Consider the following 18,696-nt stretch of genomic DNA (forward strand, 5'->3'; position numbering starts at 1 on the left):
TCAGTTTCCTCATCAGTAAAATGAGCTGGAGAGGGAGATGATAAACCACTCTAGTTTCTTTGCCAAGAAAACCCCAAATGGGCTCACTAAGAGTCAGATATGCTTAAACAATAACCACACCGTGCCCAAGTATTGTGTTAATCATTACACAGATATGTCATTTGATTGTCCCAGCTACAGTAGGAGGCAGGTGCTATTACTATCTCTTTTTTGCATTTGAGGAAATCAGAGGCGAAGATTAAATGACTTCCCCAGAGTCAAACATCTTAGTGTCTGAGGCTAGATTTGAATTCAGGTCTTGTGATTTTTTGACCCAATGCTGTATTTTGAGTCACCAGCTGCCTAGATAGCTTTGCCTAATGGCAAGTTAACAATAAAGAGTGATCCTCAAAATTTATTTAGTAAGTGAAGTTGCCCTTGGGAAAGAATCTCCCTAAAATCCTAGGGATTATAGTACATGGAATCATGTTAGGGTTTCATCTGTGACAAAGTATGGCAGGTTGGGGAACTGAAATCATTTTATGAAATCAAATGCAAACAGTATCAGGGAAACCCTAAGACTCCCACTGTTCTGATTCAAGGACTTAATTCATTAGAGTGAAGTATGCTGTAGAGTGAAGGAACTGTGTGTACTCTAGGTGAATGGTCTAGAAGTGGATTAATCAGTGAACTGATTAAAAAGTGCATGTCTTATTCATGAGAAAATAGTACATTATGTGAAGGTGTGTGTGTGTGTGTGTGTTCATGTTTTTGTGTTTTAGATCCTATTTCTCAATGAATCAAAAATCAAGTCTACAAGGATTAATTGTCTACTATGTGCATATGACCTGTGCACAGGGGATACAAAAAATTGGCAAAAACAGCCCTTGCTTTCAAGAAGTTCACCACCTAATGAAGGAAGTGACATGTATATAACTATGTTGATATTAAGAAACATTAAGTAGGATGATAAGAGGGAGGGAATGCCAGGCATGAGGGCCAGCCAGGGAAAATGCCCGGATTTGGAAGGTGAAGCAGGGAACAGCAGGAAGGCCAGTATCATTGGGTCATGGAATAAATGGGAAAGGGTTTTGTGGAGCAAAGAGGAGTAAGGTATAAAATAGAAAGGTAAAGGGAATGGGTTATGAAGGGCCTTAAAGTCAAACAGAGAATTATATTTTTGATCCTGGAGGTAATAGGGAACCACTGATTTTTATACGCAGATAGTAAGGATCTGTGTTAGGATCAAAGGGGATGTACATGAAAGATGTTATGATTGGAGTAGTTGATTATGAAATCAGAAAACAAGTATGGGAAAAACAAAACAAAACAAAACAACCTCCCTGGGTTTGGAACAAGTTACCTTTAAATAAGTATTATGGGCTTTCTGTGATCTGTTGAAAGATAACTAAGCTATTTATCAACAACAAAAATGCTCTAACCTGTGTTCATAAATGAAAACTGAAGTTGAAGACCAATTAACACCTTATGATGTACTTATTTTTAACAGTGATTTGGGAAAGAAAGTATACTTGCATTCCATTTTTGCTACTTTCATTATTGGCCAGCCAGTTGGAGCAATAAGTTCTGCGAATACTGTTTAGTAATGACTAGAATAGCATGAGTTAAGAAGATAAATCTGGTGTATCCATGAGAGTACACATAGCAGTTAACAGGTGTGAATGGCTTTTGGGAACATAAACTTGCTGCTTATTCATTCTATGCTTCATTCCCTTTCTGCTGTATAGTGATTTTCATTAATAAGTTAGCATTTAGTTTATTGTGATGATTTTCATATTGCAGTGTCTCAATGAAGGAATAGGAAAATATTATGACCTACTCCAATAAGATAATTATTGTAACAAGATAAACGTTAGCTTTTTAATGAAAACCACTGGAGTTGCTGAATAAGATGATCTTCCCTTTCTAAAGTTTTTTAAGTGTTTTCTAAATTGCCTGTTTTAAAAGAGATTCATGAATAGTGAATATCTTTTTCTACCAGTCCAATTCCCATCAGTCTCTGATAATCAGGATGAGAGCTTAACTGGCACACTTCTGTTTCTAGCAGGGTGTGCTAATTAAGAGGATTTGATTATAGGAAAAAAGTCTAGATTAAGATCAGATATTAGCTGATATGATCTTGCCATGTGCATGGATGACACTTTGGTGGAGAATTTTTTAAGACTTCATTTTGCTCTACTGAGTCAAATGCTTTTTGGCAGCCAATAAACAGTAGATTAAGTGAGGTCTTCTTTATACTTATATCATTTTTATGACTACTGTCTTTTTCATTTTCTTCAGAGTTGCTTAAAAGTTGTAACCAAAAATGACTTTGCATAATAATACTCTGATAATATATATATATTTTTAAATTTCTTGATCATTTTATTGCTTTCTAATATTCTTTTCTTACAATAATCATTTTTAATTATTAAAATACATGCAAAGATAGTTGTCAGCACTCACCCTTGCAAAACCTTGTGTTCCAATTTTTTCTCCATATCTCCCCCCTACCCTCTCTTTTAGACAGAAAGTAATCCAATATAGGCTAAACAGGCAATTCTTCTAAATATATTTCCACATTTATCATGCTGTCCAAGAAAAATCAGATCAAAAAATGAGAAAGGAAAAAAAAAACAAGCAAACAACAATTTTTTAAAAAATGTGAAAATACCATATTGTAGTCAATCTCCATAGTCTTCTATCTGGATTGCAGATGGCTCTCTCATCATAAATCTATTGGAATTGGCCTGAATCAAGTTTATGAAGAGCCAAGTCCATCACAGTTGATCACATAATCTTGTAGGATCTTAAGTGAGGTATAAAGCAGGTTGATTGATGTATGTTCACCAAAGGTATACACCATTGTCATCACTGATGTCTACCTCTTGGTACAAATGGAAAGATTCCCTGAATTCCTAGCAGTGAATTTTCTAGATGGATCTGTTTTGGGATAATATTGTGGCAATTGCTTCAAACTCTAAAGTACTCCAGGCTTCCTTAGCAAATAATATGGCCACTTAGAACTTGTATATAAATCTGTACAAAGTGAAAGACTTTATACAAGATAAATCTGTTCAAGGTGATAGACTTAGCTGATGAACAAAGAGTATGGATTAGACATCCTTAAAGTCCCTACTAAAATCCTATCTCCTACAGAAAGCCTTCCCTAACCTTTTTAATTCTAATGCTTTCTCTCTGTTAATTATTTCCTAATAGCTAATAAAGTTGTTTGCATATTGTTTCTCCCATTAGATTGCTGCTTTTGTCTCTTTCTATATACCAAACTACTGAACATAGTACCTGGCACATTGGTTGATTGGTTTTTGTTCTTCCTTCTTGAAGAGACCAAAATGACATCACTATATTGGGGTCATACTACAGTGGGTAATCAGAATAGTATGAGCTCAGAAGGCTCTAGCACAGGTTCGGCACCAATTGCATTATGGAGATATCTCTAAATTTGTGTGTTTCACATTTCTTTTGAGCTACTACAATTCTGCTTTGATTATAGACCTATGTCAGTGTCTCCCATCTCTCACAATCAATTCCAGAGTTCTTCAGTGAGACCTTGAGAATGTGTTTCTCTCACTTTTTTGCTCTCCATGTGAGCTCTTGCCTTATGTAATTTCTTTGTAAAATAAGTCTTTTAAGCAAACATACATTTTACATTTGAGCAAGATGGCCGGACCATCAGAGTGTGTTATTGGTAGCAAAATTTGAATGCCTGGCAGTTCAGTTCAAGAAAGGACCTCAATGTCCAGAACTGTATCTTGCCAGATGATCTTCAGAGTCTTCCTATGACAATTCAAATTCCAATTTCCTGGCAAGGCACGGGTATGCTGTTCATGTTTCACAGAAATGCAGCAGTGAAATCAGTACAACAACTCTGTAGACCTTCAGTTTGGTAGTCATTTTATACTTCTCCCACACTTCCCTGTGGAGTTCCCAAGTAATGAGCTAGCTCTGGCAATACATGTTTCAACCTTGTTATCTATGTATCCATCCCTAGAAAGCATATTGCCAAGATATGTAAGCTAATTTACAGAATATTCAGAATTTCTCCATGTGTTATAAGTGATAGTTCCATGTATTAATGGTTTAGGGCTGGCTGGTGGAAGACCTATGTTTTCTTGGTATTAATTGTTAGGCCAAAATTAGTACATGCAGCAAGGAAGCAATCCATACTTTATTGTTTTTCAGAGTGCAGTCATCTGTTGAGAAAAAGTCACATATCAACTCTCCCTCTACATAGAAGGTGCATAATAGATGTTTATTGAATTATTGAATGATCCAGATTCAAGAGAGCTAGTAATAATGACTGCTCTTAAGCCTGACGTTGCAACTAATTCCAATTCTAATTGTGTGATTTTCTAAACCACGTCTCCATATTTTCCATGAGAATGATATGAAATACTTTACTGAAAGCTTTGTGCATGCTTTTCTGTAAATCCTTGATGTGGCTTATATACTAATGGCTAGTTCTCTTTCCTAGTTTCTTTGATATTGTTTGAATAATGGTGAAACATGTATCCGTTTATTGGTTTATCTCTCACTCTCAACATATTTCACTTTCTTTTTTGCTCAGTTTTTCCGCAGATAATATCCTTTACATTACCTCTGTTGGGAAATTCTTATTTATTAATATATTGTCTATTTTTACCTATTGTGTGCTCATCGAGTGAAATTTTAAAAGATTCAACTATATATTACCACATATTGTTAAATAACAAATCAATGCTAAGACTTATTTAAAAAAATAAAAATGTATTATTTACTTATTTAAAATAGTCTTTTAAAAAAAATTGAGTTCCAAATTCTCTTCCTCTAGCACCCATTTAGAACACAAACAATATAATGTCAGGTAAACATGGGAAATCATACAAAAATATTTCTTAGTATTATCCATGTCACCAAAAAAAGGCAAAAAAAAATAGTGAAAAAATTTTATTTTAGTTTACACTCAGAGTTCATTAGTTCCCCTTCTGGAGTTTAATAGTTTTTTTTTTTTTTCCCCCCATCATGATGCCTTCAGAATTGTCTTAGATCATTGTACTGATCAGAGTAGTTCACTGTTTCACAGTTGAGATCTTCATTATGGTATTATTCATTATAGAATTGGTCACTTCACTCATATAGATTCACTCATTTATATAGGTCTTCCCAGGCATTTTTTAAAAGAATCATTCCCTTCATCATTTTTTTAATAAAATAGTATTCCATCACAACTTTACATCATAACTTGTTCAGCCATTTCCCAACTGAAGGACATCTTCATTTCCAATTCTTTGCTACCAGAAAAAAAGAGCTGCCATAAATATTTTTGTAAATAAAGGTCTTTTTCCCTTTTCTCTGATGCAGATCTAGTGGTGGTATTACTAAATCAAAGAACATGCACAATTTATAGGCCTTTGAGCATAGTTCCAAATTGTTTTCCAGAACGGTTGGACCAGTTCACAGTTCTACCAGTGATGCATCAGTGTCCCAATTTTTCCATGTCCATTTCAGCTTTTGTCACATTCCTTTTCTATCATGTTTATCTGTTAGCTATGAGGTGGTACCTCAGAGTTATTTTAATTTGTATTTCTCTAATCAATAGTGATATTGAGCATTTTCCCACGTGATTATAGATAGCTTTGATTTCTACTGAAAACTGCCAATTTATATTTTGTAACTATTGATTGAGAATGACTCTTATTTTTATAAATTTGATTCTATTCCATATATATTTAAGAAAGAGGTCTTTCTTAAAGAAATCTGATGTAATTTTTAAAATGTATGTGGTATCTTTTAGTAAATTGTAATTTCCCTGATTTTCTCTTTTAATTGTCTGCTTTTGCTTTTGCGTTGTCTGAGATTATTGTTGCTACCTTTCCCATTTTAAACTCAACTAAAGAAGTATAATAGATCCTGCTCCAGACCTTTATTTTAATTCTGTGTATGTTTGTGTCTTTCTGTTTTAACTGTGCTTCTTGTAGACAATATATTGTTGGACTAACCCATGTCTAACTTGGTCAGACCTGCAGCTGAAGCCATTCCTGCTCTTTCTCTTTGATGGTTCATGGAGAGATAGGGAAGAGGGCAGATGAAAAAGGTAATTGTAGGGCTAATTTTCTTGAGAATATGGAGGGGGATGAGATCAGAGAAACATGTAGAGGTTGATCTTAGCAAGGAAAATGGATACCTTATTATCAGAGAGTGGAGGAAAGGAATAGTGTTGAGGATAATATCAAGGGGTTTTGAGATGAAGAAAAGGAGAAAAGAGGGAACTCAGCAAATGGCTCCAGTTTTCTTAGCTGAGAGAGGAGAAGGATGGGGAAATATGAGAGCCTTGAGGAGAAAAGTTACGTTTCAAAATAGTTTTGGAAACAATTAGGGTGGAATAAAAATATTGCCTTATTGCGCTGAGTACCCAATTGAAATTTGATATTATGAACATGCTAACTATGGTGAATGAGCATAGTTGTCTGAAGCTCTGTTCATTTATCATGAATAAGAGCAGAAGAGGAAGATGATGGGAATGATTCAGTGCTAGAGTTTGTGATAAGCAGTGTAGAATCAAATTGGTTAAATATAAAATGGAGAGTGCAAATGAAGGAAGGCAAAATTAGAACAGGAGGTAATGCCTGAGGGTTGGAGAGGATTTCAATAAAGATACCAGGTTTGGAGAGGGGTAAGATGTATATTGAAATGGAATAATAGTTTGATAATGGTCTGATAAAGAAATATGAGAGTTTTTGTTAAAGGAAGTGAAAAACTTGTAGGTAATAGTGATATCTAAAATGATATCTAAAATGTTAATAATATGTGCCATTTCTATTTCTCAATATTTTCACAAGGATAAAATTATATATACATAGATATGCATTTATGGATGTGTATACATATATTTGTGTGGTATATAAACACTTAATATATGTTTGTTCTCTAGATGAGTTACTGGTCCTTTGATTTCATCAATGGAGAAACTCTTTTTGGAGATTTTATCAGTATAGACTATTAATTCAGAGTGTTTAGAAGGTGAATGGAGGCACTTACAAGTAAAATAATTTACTCAGGGTTACCCAGCTATTATATGCCAGGAAATAAGACTTAAGCTCAGGTCTATTTGACTCTAAAGTGCTTCTTTATTCACTGTGTCAAGCTGACTTTTAAAAGTACATGTGTGAGTATGTCTGCATATTTATACAAATTCTTATAAAGGATCTTTTTAAGGAAACCTTTGAATAAATAATAAAATAATAAATGCAAAAATATTCAAATAATTTTAAAATGATATGTAAATATAAAAGGTAACATGAGTCCACCTTCAGCCCTTCCTCAAGGAGTGAGTTTCTGCCTATGAAATATTTACTTAAACTAATTTTTATAGGCTGCTCACCTTTATTATTTTAACTGCATACAAGTTCAGATGCCTGCCTTTCATCTTGTACCCTTCCTGTCCCCCCAAAAATGGAACATTTTGATATAAAATCCTATTGATAAAATTCTAGAGATAAGAAGAAAAGATTTCTTGAAAGAATTTCCTGAAACAACCAATATAGATCCTCAGAGAACTCACCAAATAACTTGAGATTTTCTTTGAAGATATGTATAAAAGATAATGCAATGGTGATGAATACAAAAGCCTGATTCTACATTGTAACAATAGTGCCCACAAAAGTAGGCACCAAAGTTCAGAATGAGTCAGTGCTTGAAAAAATGGCTAAAGACCACCAAAAAGATGGATCTTTTGGTTGTTGTATTTAGCTCAACTAGGTAAAAAAAAAAAAAAAAATCATGTAATAGAATGATAGAGTTGCTATTTGGATAGTTACATCACCATGGGATGGTGATGGCTGACTACAGAGAATGGAACAATCATGCTTAAATCTTATTTTCTTTCTGTTTTCTTTGTCAATGAGAATAATTTGTGGAAAGGGTAGAAAAATAATGGTTAGTAGAACATTGATACCCAATACAAATGGAAGAAGATTTATTTACTCCTCCTCCTGAATTCAGATCAGATTGTTTTGGAATGGACTCTTGGATGTGATTGCTGAGATACTATTAGTGATATCTGAAAGAGAAAGAGAAGATTGCTTGATGTATAGTAGTACTGAAGACAGGGTTATGTCTGTGTTTTTTTGTTTTTTTTCTTTAAGGGAAGAGTTTCCAAATTATTGCCAAGTGAGATTGCCCTCAATTCCTGGCAAAATTCTAGAACAGATTATTGAGTGAATGGTTTGTTAAAAACTTAGAAGTTATGTTTGGTCAGAGAGCTAGTATGGCTTCATGAAGAGGTGGTCATACAATGCCCAATTAAGTTATTTTTTTATGGGTTGCTGAATCATGGAACAGAATGGTATTTTAGTTTAAATATAGTTTAATCTATATTTTGGCAAAGTGATTTAATTATTTCATGCTATTATTGGAAGAGATAAGAATGTGTGTATAGGTGGTCATTTTCTGAACTGATGAAAGGTAGAAAGAAGAGCTTCAGTGAGTGCTTGAGGGCATCTGTGTTTTATGTGTCTTAGATAGAATCATGCTTACAAAATCTGTAGATCACTTAAAGCAAGAAGGGATAGCTGATACTGAAGGCAGTCAGCATTCAAAATCATCTGAATATCATAGAACATCAAATTGAACATAATATAATGAAATTTATTAGGAATAATACAGATGAGGAAACTGAGGCAAATAGAGTTAAGTGATTTGTTCAGAGTCACACAACTAGTAATTATGTGAAGCCAGATTTAAATTCAGGGAGGGAAGGCTTACTGACTTCAGACCTGGCATTTTATCTACTTCATCCCAGCTGGCCTACTGGAGATATTAATAACAGCCACCCTGGCATACAGCTCCAATGAGATAACATATCACAATGCTTTGTAAACCTTAAAACACTAGATTAGATGGCCACTGAGATTGAGTTGGATATTAAGATTCCATGATTCTATCACATGTAAAGAGGGCTGAAATAGGAATAAAGGAGACCCGTTCTCCAATTCACTTTCTTTTATAATTAGCTCCAATTCACTTTCTTATAATAATCACTGAACCTTTCTTTGGTTTCAGTTTCCATCCTTGAGGGGGGATAGGTGATCTAATAATCTTTAATATCTTCATTTATAACATTCTCTAATTATATGCTTTATTCATAATCCCACTAAAAAATTATTCTAATTTGTCCAGAAGATTTTTTACATGATGGCAAATAAGTTTGAGGATGTTTGGGAGGAACATAATAGTAGGGAAGCAATGATATTTGTGGAAAGAAAGGATTTCAAGAGAAGAATTAAGGCTGGATATGTAGACTTGAGAGGTATGGAGAAGTAATTTAACCTATTTCCTCAATTATATCATCATTTTACTCTACAACCCTTTGCAAGATATCTGTATACAATTAAAATGTAAGCAGGAACTTTGGAAGCAAGGGATTCCCCCCTTCCATGTTATTAGTTCTTAGTACACAGTGAGTGAGTATTAAAAAAAAAAAACAAAAGAAAGAAAGAAAAAAAAAACAAGTAAACAACAACAAAAAGGTGAAAATATTTTGTTGTGATTCACATTCAGTCCCCACAATCCTCTTTCTGTATGAAGATGACTCTTTCCATCACAAATCAATTGGAATTAGCTGGAATCACCTCATGGTTAAAAAGAGCCACGTCCATCAGAATTGATCATCATAAAATCTAGTTATTGCTGTGTACAATGTTTTCTTGATTGTAGTCACTTCACTTAGCAATGTTTATGTAAGTCTCTGATCATTTCTTATAGAATAATTATATTCCATTACATTCATATGCCATAACTTATTCGCCATTCTCCATATGTTGGATATCCACTCAGTTTCTTGCCACTACAAAAAACTGCTACAAACATTTTTGTATATGTGGGTCCTTTTCCATTTTTTATGATCTCTTTGTGATACAGGCCCAGCTTTATGCAGTTTGATAGCCCTTTGGGCATAGTTCCAAATTGCTCTCTAGAATAGTTAGATCAATTCACAATTCCACCAACAATGTATCAGTGTCCCTGTTTTCCCACATCCTCTCCAACATTATCATTATCTTCTGTCATCTCAGCCACTCTGAGAGGTGTATAGTGGCACCTCAGAGTTTTCTTAATTTGCATTTCTATAATCACTAAAGATTTAGAGCATTTTTTCATATGGCTAGAAATGACTTTAATTTCTTTACCTGAAAATTGTCTGTTCATAATTTTTGACCATTTATCAAATGGAGAATAGCTTGTATTCTTACAAATTGTAGTCAATTCTCTATATATTTTAGAAATGAGGGCTTTATCAGATAAAGCCCTTGGATATAAAAACTTTTTCCCCAGTTTTCTGATTCCTTTCTAATCTTGGCTGCATTGATTTTGTTTGTATAAACCTTTTTTAATTTATTGTAATCAAAATTATCCATTTTGCATTTCATAATGTTCTCTAGTTCTTCTTTCCATAAATCTCTTTTTCACAAAACTGGGAGGAAAACTTTCTCTTGTTCTCCTAATTTGCTTATGGTATCATAGTATCACCCTTTGTGTCTACATCATGAACTCATTTCAACTTTATCTTGGTATAGGGTGTTAAGTTTTGGTCAATGTCTAGTTTCTGTCATGTTATTTTCAAATTTTCTCAGCAATTTTTACCAAATAGCTAATTCTTATCCCAGAAGCTGGAGTCTTTGGATTTATCAAACACTAGATTACTATGGTCATTGGGCTGTCTTCTTTTTTTATCCTCTCTCTCTTGTCAATTGCATCATTTTTCATAGTTTAAATTATTACTCTTTGCCTGTTGGACATCTTCACTCATACATTCTGCTGGAACTGCATATTTAACATGTCCCAAAATCTAACTTTCCATCATATCTTTACCTCCCTCCCCTGAACAACAGTATGAAAAAAAAATTCTGTCCATCCTCGCCCCCCCTTTCTTGTTGTTCCTTTAAGTTACCAAAACTCAAAACTTCAAATTCTCTAGAACTCTTCATTTTCCCCCATCCCATCTGTTGAATTAGATGCTAACACTTATTGATTTCACCTTAGTCAAATCTTGCATCCATCATCTCCTTTCCAATTATACTGCCTCTACTTTAATTCAAATCCTCATTAACTTTTTTCCTAGGATGTTGTAATTGTTTGCTGCCTGGTCTCCTGATCTATTTGTACAGGTATAAATATATCATTCTGCTGCTCAAAATACTTCAGTGGCTCCCTATTATCTGCAGATTAGACATTTATTGGCCTTTACAATCAGACTCCAATCTGTCTTTTCAAGCTTTCTACCACTCTTTTTCCTTTTATGCAGTAAAGTATTTATTAAGCACCTACCATGTACCTTGTGCTTTGAGCTAGAGATATGAAGCAAAACAAAAAATATCTCTGTTTTCCATGAGTTCACATTCTACTTGTGCACATATCACATATCAAGTAACATGCATTCTCTCACTAAGAATTCATTCAGGCTATTCCTGTCTTGCCAAATCTGATGGCTTTTTCTCAGTCCTCATCCTTCTCATCCCATCTACTATTTATCTTCATCTTGATGACCATTCTCTCTTTTCTTCATGTTTTTTCTCACTGGATTTTCATGGCACTTTCCTTCCCATCTCTTTAATTGCCCTTCAATTTCTTTCATTTATTATTATTCATATCCTGCTCCCCAAATAAGTATTCCTCAAAGTTTTGTTTAGCTTTTAAAGCCCTTAAGACCCATTATTTATTAACGCTTACTCTGTCCTTACCCAATACTCTTGAATATAGTAAAATTAGAATCCTTTCTGTTTCTCACAAAAAGCATCCCATGGACCTGTGTCCATGTTTTTGTATCAACTGGTTCCTAAACTTGAACTGCATCCCCAATTTGCCTCTGTTTCAATGGATGCTTTTTTGTTTTCACGTCACTACTCAAGCAATATATTCTATGTGAAACATTTAACTGATACTCAACTGCTAGGGATTTCTTTTCCAAATTTACTTGTATATAACTATCTTACATTTATTTTTATGCCTATTCTTTATATATTTATACACGTTATCTTTACCATCTAGAACAGGATGTTTCATTATTTATATTTATATCCCTAGCATTTTGTACAGTATCTCTCTTAATAAATTCTTATTAAGCTAGGTGGTGCAATAGATATACTGGTGCAGGCAGTTACATCTGAGATCAGATTCAAACCTTAGATATTTACTGGGTGTGTGATCCTGGATAGGTTACTTAACCTCTGCCTCAGTTTCCTCAACTATCTTAAGTAAAATCATGTAGTCATCATTTCCTTTCCATTTAAATTTCCTTTCTATCTTAATTTAAACCCTCATTAGTTTAATTTCATCATTAAATGAGATATTTTAAAAGCATTTTACACAGTATCTGGCATATATAGTAGATGCTATATAAAAGCTTGTTCCCTTCTTTTCTTCTTCTTTTTGTAAAATGGGAATAAAAGTGCTTATCTTTGTTGTTTGTTGTTTGTATTCATGCTTGTTATCAATTGAATTGTTTGTGAAATGTTTAACAAAGTGACTGGAACTTAGTAGGTTCTTAACAAATGTTTGTTTGATTGATTAATCCCACATATCTGCCTATTGAAGTCCTCTTTCTTTCCTAGCTAAGTTTCTAATCTTTCATGAAGATGTTCTTGAAGTGCCCTTCCCTCTAACCTCAAGCGGAAAGTCAGTGCATTAATTAGAGCCTTTTGTGTAAGCCTTTCTTTTACGTTCATGACATTCTGGTATCCACCTTGACTGTAAACATATCTTATTCTCTCATCAGATTGTAAGCTCCCTAAGATCATAGTATCCATTGTTCTTAATTTTTCTTGGGTTGTTAACTTTTCAGATGCTTTTAATCAGAGCATTCCTTTACAAGAGAAATTCCCAAAATTCATTTAAAATGATCCTATTTATTTTTAAAATTATATATGTTTTCATATAAATGCTTTTATGAGAGTTAACTAACTAGGATCTAATTATAAGGATTATAATTATAAGGGCTATATATCCAGAACATTTCTGTACATCATTTCTACAAAGAAATGTACATGCAGTACATTCTATTACATAGTAGTGCATAGTTTAATGCTGTTTGGTACTTTTCTAAAATCATAATTTCATTGATATATGGACTTCTTTCACATCCACCCTTATAATAGTCACACTCCCACTATTTCTTATATTGTGTGATTCCTCTATATATTTTACCATTTGTTCTCCATAGAGAATCCATCAGATGACATTTAGCCCTTTCTTTCATTGCATCATAGGAGTACCATTACAATCACATCACAGATGACTATCCATCTGTTATCTCTCATTTTTATTTCATGACCAACCTACCTCCTTTTCTGTTAGTGTGTGTCCCCAGTGATGCCTTTTAGATCACTTCTCTTTGCTGGTAACATGCTATTTTCATCATGGCTCTTTTTATTTTCTTTTGAATTATTTGTATCTTTAATTTTTCTAAGATGGTGGTGTTTTACACATGGAGAAGAATGTGGCTCTATAACCCTTTTTGGTCACAAACTTTTGAGGGTTCCTTCAGTCTTAGAAATGAACAAATAACCACACAGCAGAAGCAGTTAATTCAAGTGGCCAACTATTTCAATAGTTTAGATTTCCTTGGGGGCAAAGAGAACAGTGATTTCCAGGAGCTCAACATGAAATAGTCCTAGACTGAAAAATAACAGAAGCTCAAACCTCATTTTCTGTTGTATCCTAGCTAGCTAACTAAGCATGCTAATACTCTTTTTCTTTGTAGATGAAAATTTCTAATATGTTCGTTTTTTTCATAGCTTGATTAAAATTAAAGGAAGAAAACTATGTTTTCTTTCTATAGATATTAATTGTAAAATGCAGGTTCCACTGCCTTAATTCTGTCCTCTGGCAGCCGCCTCATTAAACTTCAATTCCACCACTAAAACTTAAAGAAATAGTAATGTAGCATTTAAGGGAGGGAAAAAAAAAAAAAAGTTGATTGGTTTCTTTTTTTTCTTGGGCAGCCTTCACATACGTGCCTTGGAAAATACCATTTTCTGACCATGGGTCAGAATAATTGTCTAGTCAAAACAGCTCTTCATTCAGTGATGCTGGAGCTATAAACCTACTCCTTTTTTTTCTTCCTCCAATGTAATCTGAGAAAAATTCACTTGGATTGCTTTCTGACTTCTAACAATCTATATTCTGTTTGGAGATCCTGCTTGCAATTCTGACTCACTTGCAAAGATAACAGTGATGATATAGATTGGTCTGCAAGGCCAGAAGTCCTGCATTGATGTTCCATTCTTACCCATAGACAGCTTGATGGTGTTTTTTGAAGAGTCATTGCCTTTTACAGTGTGTCCACTGTTTTTATGCTTCTTGTTAATAGAAACTCGTATAACATTATGTTTAAGTTTAAAAAAAAAAATAAAAAACCTTTGCAGTCTACTCCCCGCCCCCCTTTTGTCACATATATATGTTGTAGGAAGGGGGTCTAGGGAGAGACATGGGTCTTTGGTATGAGGACAGATAAAAGACAACATTGCATTTTATGATGTCTGGATGCCCACCTGGAGGGAAAAGAGCTTAGGAACAAAATAAAAAAGCAAAAAAAATCTAACTCAGCCCAGAAATAAGATATGACTACAGTGAAGGAAGGATTTAAATGGGGAGGTTAGTTGTTATAGCCCCCAGTTGTATGTATTTTATCCTAAGGCACCATTTGGCTTAATAAAATGGAGATCTAAGGCTGTCTTTAACCTATCAGTTTCTTAAGACTTAATTATAAAGGTTATACTTTCAGAGGACAAAAGCATTATTCATTTGTCTGTTCATGTCTTCCAGGTTTATCTTGCAGATTATGGACTTTCCTACAGATATTGTCCCAATGGGAACCACAAACAGTATCAGGAAAATCCTAGAAAGGGCCATAATGGGACAGTAGAGTTTACCAGCTTAGATGCCCACAAGGGAGTAGGTAGGTTTCTTTTTTATTATTTTATTTCAGTAGTGTGATTATAGAATGAGTAATCAGGCTGTGTAGTCTGTTTCAAGAGGGGTAAGATTTTAAGGATTGGTGAGATTGTATCAGGTGTGAGCTACTGTTATTGCAGTGAATATGTGAGAAAGGGCTAGAGATGTGTATACCAAGCAAACTTCATGTGCAATTTGTCTAGGAATTCATTAGCTTGCACTAGTAAACCTAAAGGGCAGAAACTTTGCATTTTCTTTGCTATCAGGAATTTTACAGTAATGGTAAAAAGTGCATGCACATAAAACTTTTTTGGGAGGAGGGGAGATAGTCTCCATGTCAGAGTATTTGAAGATATCACCTCTTAGTGGGAGGGGGAGAAACCCAACCTTTTTCCAAAACTATAAAGTGTTAACTTTTGAAAATCTCTTCCAGTCGCCTTTCATATATCTTACTTATTTAAACTCACTTTGATGGTATCGGAAACACATTTGCAGGTAAATTACATACATAGTCCTTTTATTGGATATTGATTGTACTGCCTTGCATTCCAAGGCAGACTTAATTCAACAATTCCCTAATTAGTTAAAGTCATAACCTATGTCTTGTATTCATTTACCATTAATTAAACCTTAGCTGTTTATTACACTGCAGTCCAAATCCAATAGTAGACCCATAGAGCCATGGAAAAGGGAGTGGGAGGTCAATATTGAAAATATATGGCGCCAAGTTCCACTGATGGCTGCCTTGTTCACAATCAATGTGGTCAATGCAACACAACTTTCTTAGTTGCTATGTCAGCAAGACAAAAAGTCAATTCGAATGTTATGCTAGTGGAAAAAAATGGCAATTATTGAAAAACTTTGGCTTGCAAAATATATTGTCTTTTATAAAGTTTTATTTTTTTAAAAAATGTTTTCAAATATACTAACCCAATTGAAGTGATATTTTGTTACCCTTTTGGAAAAGACTTACAGTGTCACTAATTACAATTAGAAACTTGCACTTGTTAATAGCTGCTGAACTGTTACCTTAAACTAATACTTTCTAACGAGTTTTAGTTGGCACAAACAACTGTGTATTATTGCCTTTTCTATTAAAAGGACCATTGACCATGTAATGTAGAGGGTCTTGATAATTTGCCAGAGCTATTAAAACCCATGGTAGTTTAAGGTAGGCCAATGGAAAAATGAAATAAGATTGTCAGCTGTATTTTTTTCCGCCAAGGAAGTGTTTTGAGGTAATTTTTTTTTTTCTTGTTTTAAAAGACCGGGTCTCCAGCCACGTCTAGCCCAGGCTAAAAGTATAAGGGCCACTCATGGGCCCAGTCCCACTCTTCGTTGCACAGGAACTTTGATCTACTCTATTTTCTAACCTGAGGTAGTTCACCTCCCCACTCCCCTATCCCAGAACCTGGTGGTCCCCCTTTTCCTGGAGCTCACTATATTGGTGCTGGATTTAAGAAGAATGTCCAGTCAGCACCCATTGCAGCTCAGATATCCCAAACAAAACCACCAGCCTTAGCCTACTTACCTTGTGGCAAGAATTACAAGTGTGTCATCATGTCCAGCCAAAGATAAAATTTCAAAGGTAGGCACTAGCCTCTTTCCTCTAAATATAAAAAAGCTACTTTTTTTTTTTTTACTAAGATAGGATTAAGTTTGAAAACTAATAGTCATTTATATATTTGCCTCTATATACCATCTCTCAGATGGCCAATAATATTTTAATTTAGATTTGTCATACCTAATGAAAACCGCTTACATAACTAAGTTTTCATCCAACTCAAATTCATATTTAACATGTTTACTTTTAGTTTTTTAGATTAAAACTTTTCTTCTGCCTAAATTAGTTGCAGATTGTATTTATTTTATTCTTTGCCAGATTATTGGCAGAGTGAGGCTTTTGGGAGGAATTTAAGATGTTTTTCTCACATCAGTGTAACTGGAAATTTTGCATCTCCTGAGCTGGCATTATTTTGGTAGTGTAACTATACTACAATATGATTGGCCCAGGTATTTCATGTATATTAACTGAAACAACTACAACACTGTTGTAGTTTGTGACTTTTGAGCGATTTTCTCTTAATCACCTTTCTCCTTCCTCTTATAAAACCCCTTAAAACGCTAGTATGCTGTAGAACTTTCTGGCACCCTATAACTAGCTAATTTTGTACCCAAGGCAAGAATATAAAATTGTGCCACCTTAGCTCAATGGCTTGGTACTTTGGAGGTAGTAAATGCACAGTTTACATCTTTTTTTTCTACACCCTCCACCTTTGCACAGTGAGGTAAATTTTCCTTTTCCAGCTGGCAGTTTCTAGCTCTGCAACTTCCACTCTGGTAGTACTTTTTATTGGACAGGTCTAGGTTTCTGCCTTACCAGCTCTAACTGTGTCATTCTTTTCCTTTAATGCATGGCATTATTACCTGATTGAGCTATCTTTTATAAGAAAAGAGATAGTTTTTTTTTTCTCCATTACTCTGCAAAATTTGGGGGTCATTGTTTTTCCTAGAAAATAATAAGTTTTGAGAAAGGGGTTTTCATGTTTAGGTTATTGATTTGCCAAAAATGAAAGCAGGATCACTGTATATTTAATGAACTGATCAAATTCCTAATTTATTTCATTTTTTGTTAGGCTTAACTCATATATGTGATTTGCTTTGAGCAAAAACAACATATAGAAAATCAGTATTTATTGGAAAAATAGATTAATCAAAAATTAATTTGCAAGAGAATCCACCATAAAATACAAAGTAGAAAATGTCACTAGTCCATTTAAAGTAGGATTTGATTTTTACAAAACTTTATGAATCCATATGTTGCACACAGTGTAGGTGTGATCTGCTTTCTTCCTTCTTTTTCCATTTATACTCTTTGTGCACAGTTTCCATAAAACTGTGACATAAAACTCACGCTGCTCACTGGAGACAATATGGAAGGGTTCAGAAGGTATTGTCAAGGAAACAACTGTTTCTGAACTTATGTCATCACCTAGCTCTTTTTTGTATTATGAGCTTAAATCCTTAAGCAGTTTATAGCATAGCCCAATCTGTAATACTTTCCAGCAACAAACAACAGAAAAATACAAACATATGCAAAAGAAAAGCAATGCAAGCAGTCTTTAATAATGAATTGTTCTTGCTGGCAGAGGTATCTTCAGGAACTCATGCTTTTTCTTCTGCCAGTATACTTTACTGCCATAATAGCAAGACCAGTTTGGGGATCTAGACTAGCCCATAGTCTGAGTTCTCACTGATTTTATACATTACCAACAGCTAGCTTCTGAATAAAAGAATGGATTACACACCCTCTTTAGGATTACTGAGATAAATTTTTGTCTTTCTATTTTAAAAACTAGTTACCTTATCCCCTTGATTTTACTACAAACTAAATGGGATTCAGTTAAGTTGGCAATTCCATAAAGACATTTTTCATATCATACCATTAGTAGATACCCTCCATGTAGAGAAAGCTACCAGTTATTTTCATTTCATTTGGGTTAATTAGGTAGCATAGCAGATAGAGCATATGTGAACACTGGTTCATATATTTACTAGCTGTGTGGCCCTGCAAAAATTATATAACTTCTCAATCTCGGGTTCATAATCTGGAAAATAGAGATAATAATAGGAACCTACCCCATAGTGTTTTTGTGAGAATCAAGGGAGATAATAGAGGTGTAAAGTGTTAATTATATGTTAGCTAATATTATTATTATTATTTCTTAACCAGTTGTTACAACAAAAGATAAACCCTGCTATAGAAAATAG

At 34.1% G+C, this 18,696-nt stretch overlaps 1 protein-coding gene across 1 annotated transcript in view; it reads left to right on the plus strand.

Moving 5' to 3' along the window:
- The window catches only part of VRK2 (VRK serine/threonine kinase 2), an 88,486-nt gene that overhangs the window by 41,649 nt on the left and 28,141 nt on the right, over positions 1 to 18,696 (plus strand). The window contains exon 8 of the mRNA XM_051975319.1: positions 14,797 to 14,929. Within this exon, the coding sequence (XP_051831279.1) occupies positions 14,797 to 14,929 (133 nt within the window). The remainder of the gene's footprint in view (positions 1 to 14,796; positions 14,930 to 18,696) is intronic.

The sequence above is a fragment of the Antechinus flavipes genome, chromosome 2, assembly GCF_016432865.1.
Source record: "Antechinus flavipes isolate AdamAnt ecotype Samford, QLD, Australia chromosome 2, AdamAnt_v2, whole genome shotgun sequence".
Taxonomy (NCBI): domain Eukaryota; kingdom Metazoa; phylum Chordata; class Mammalia; order Dasyuromorphia; family Dasyuridae; genus Antechinus; species Antechinus flavipes.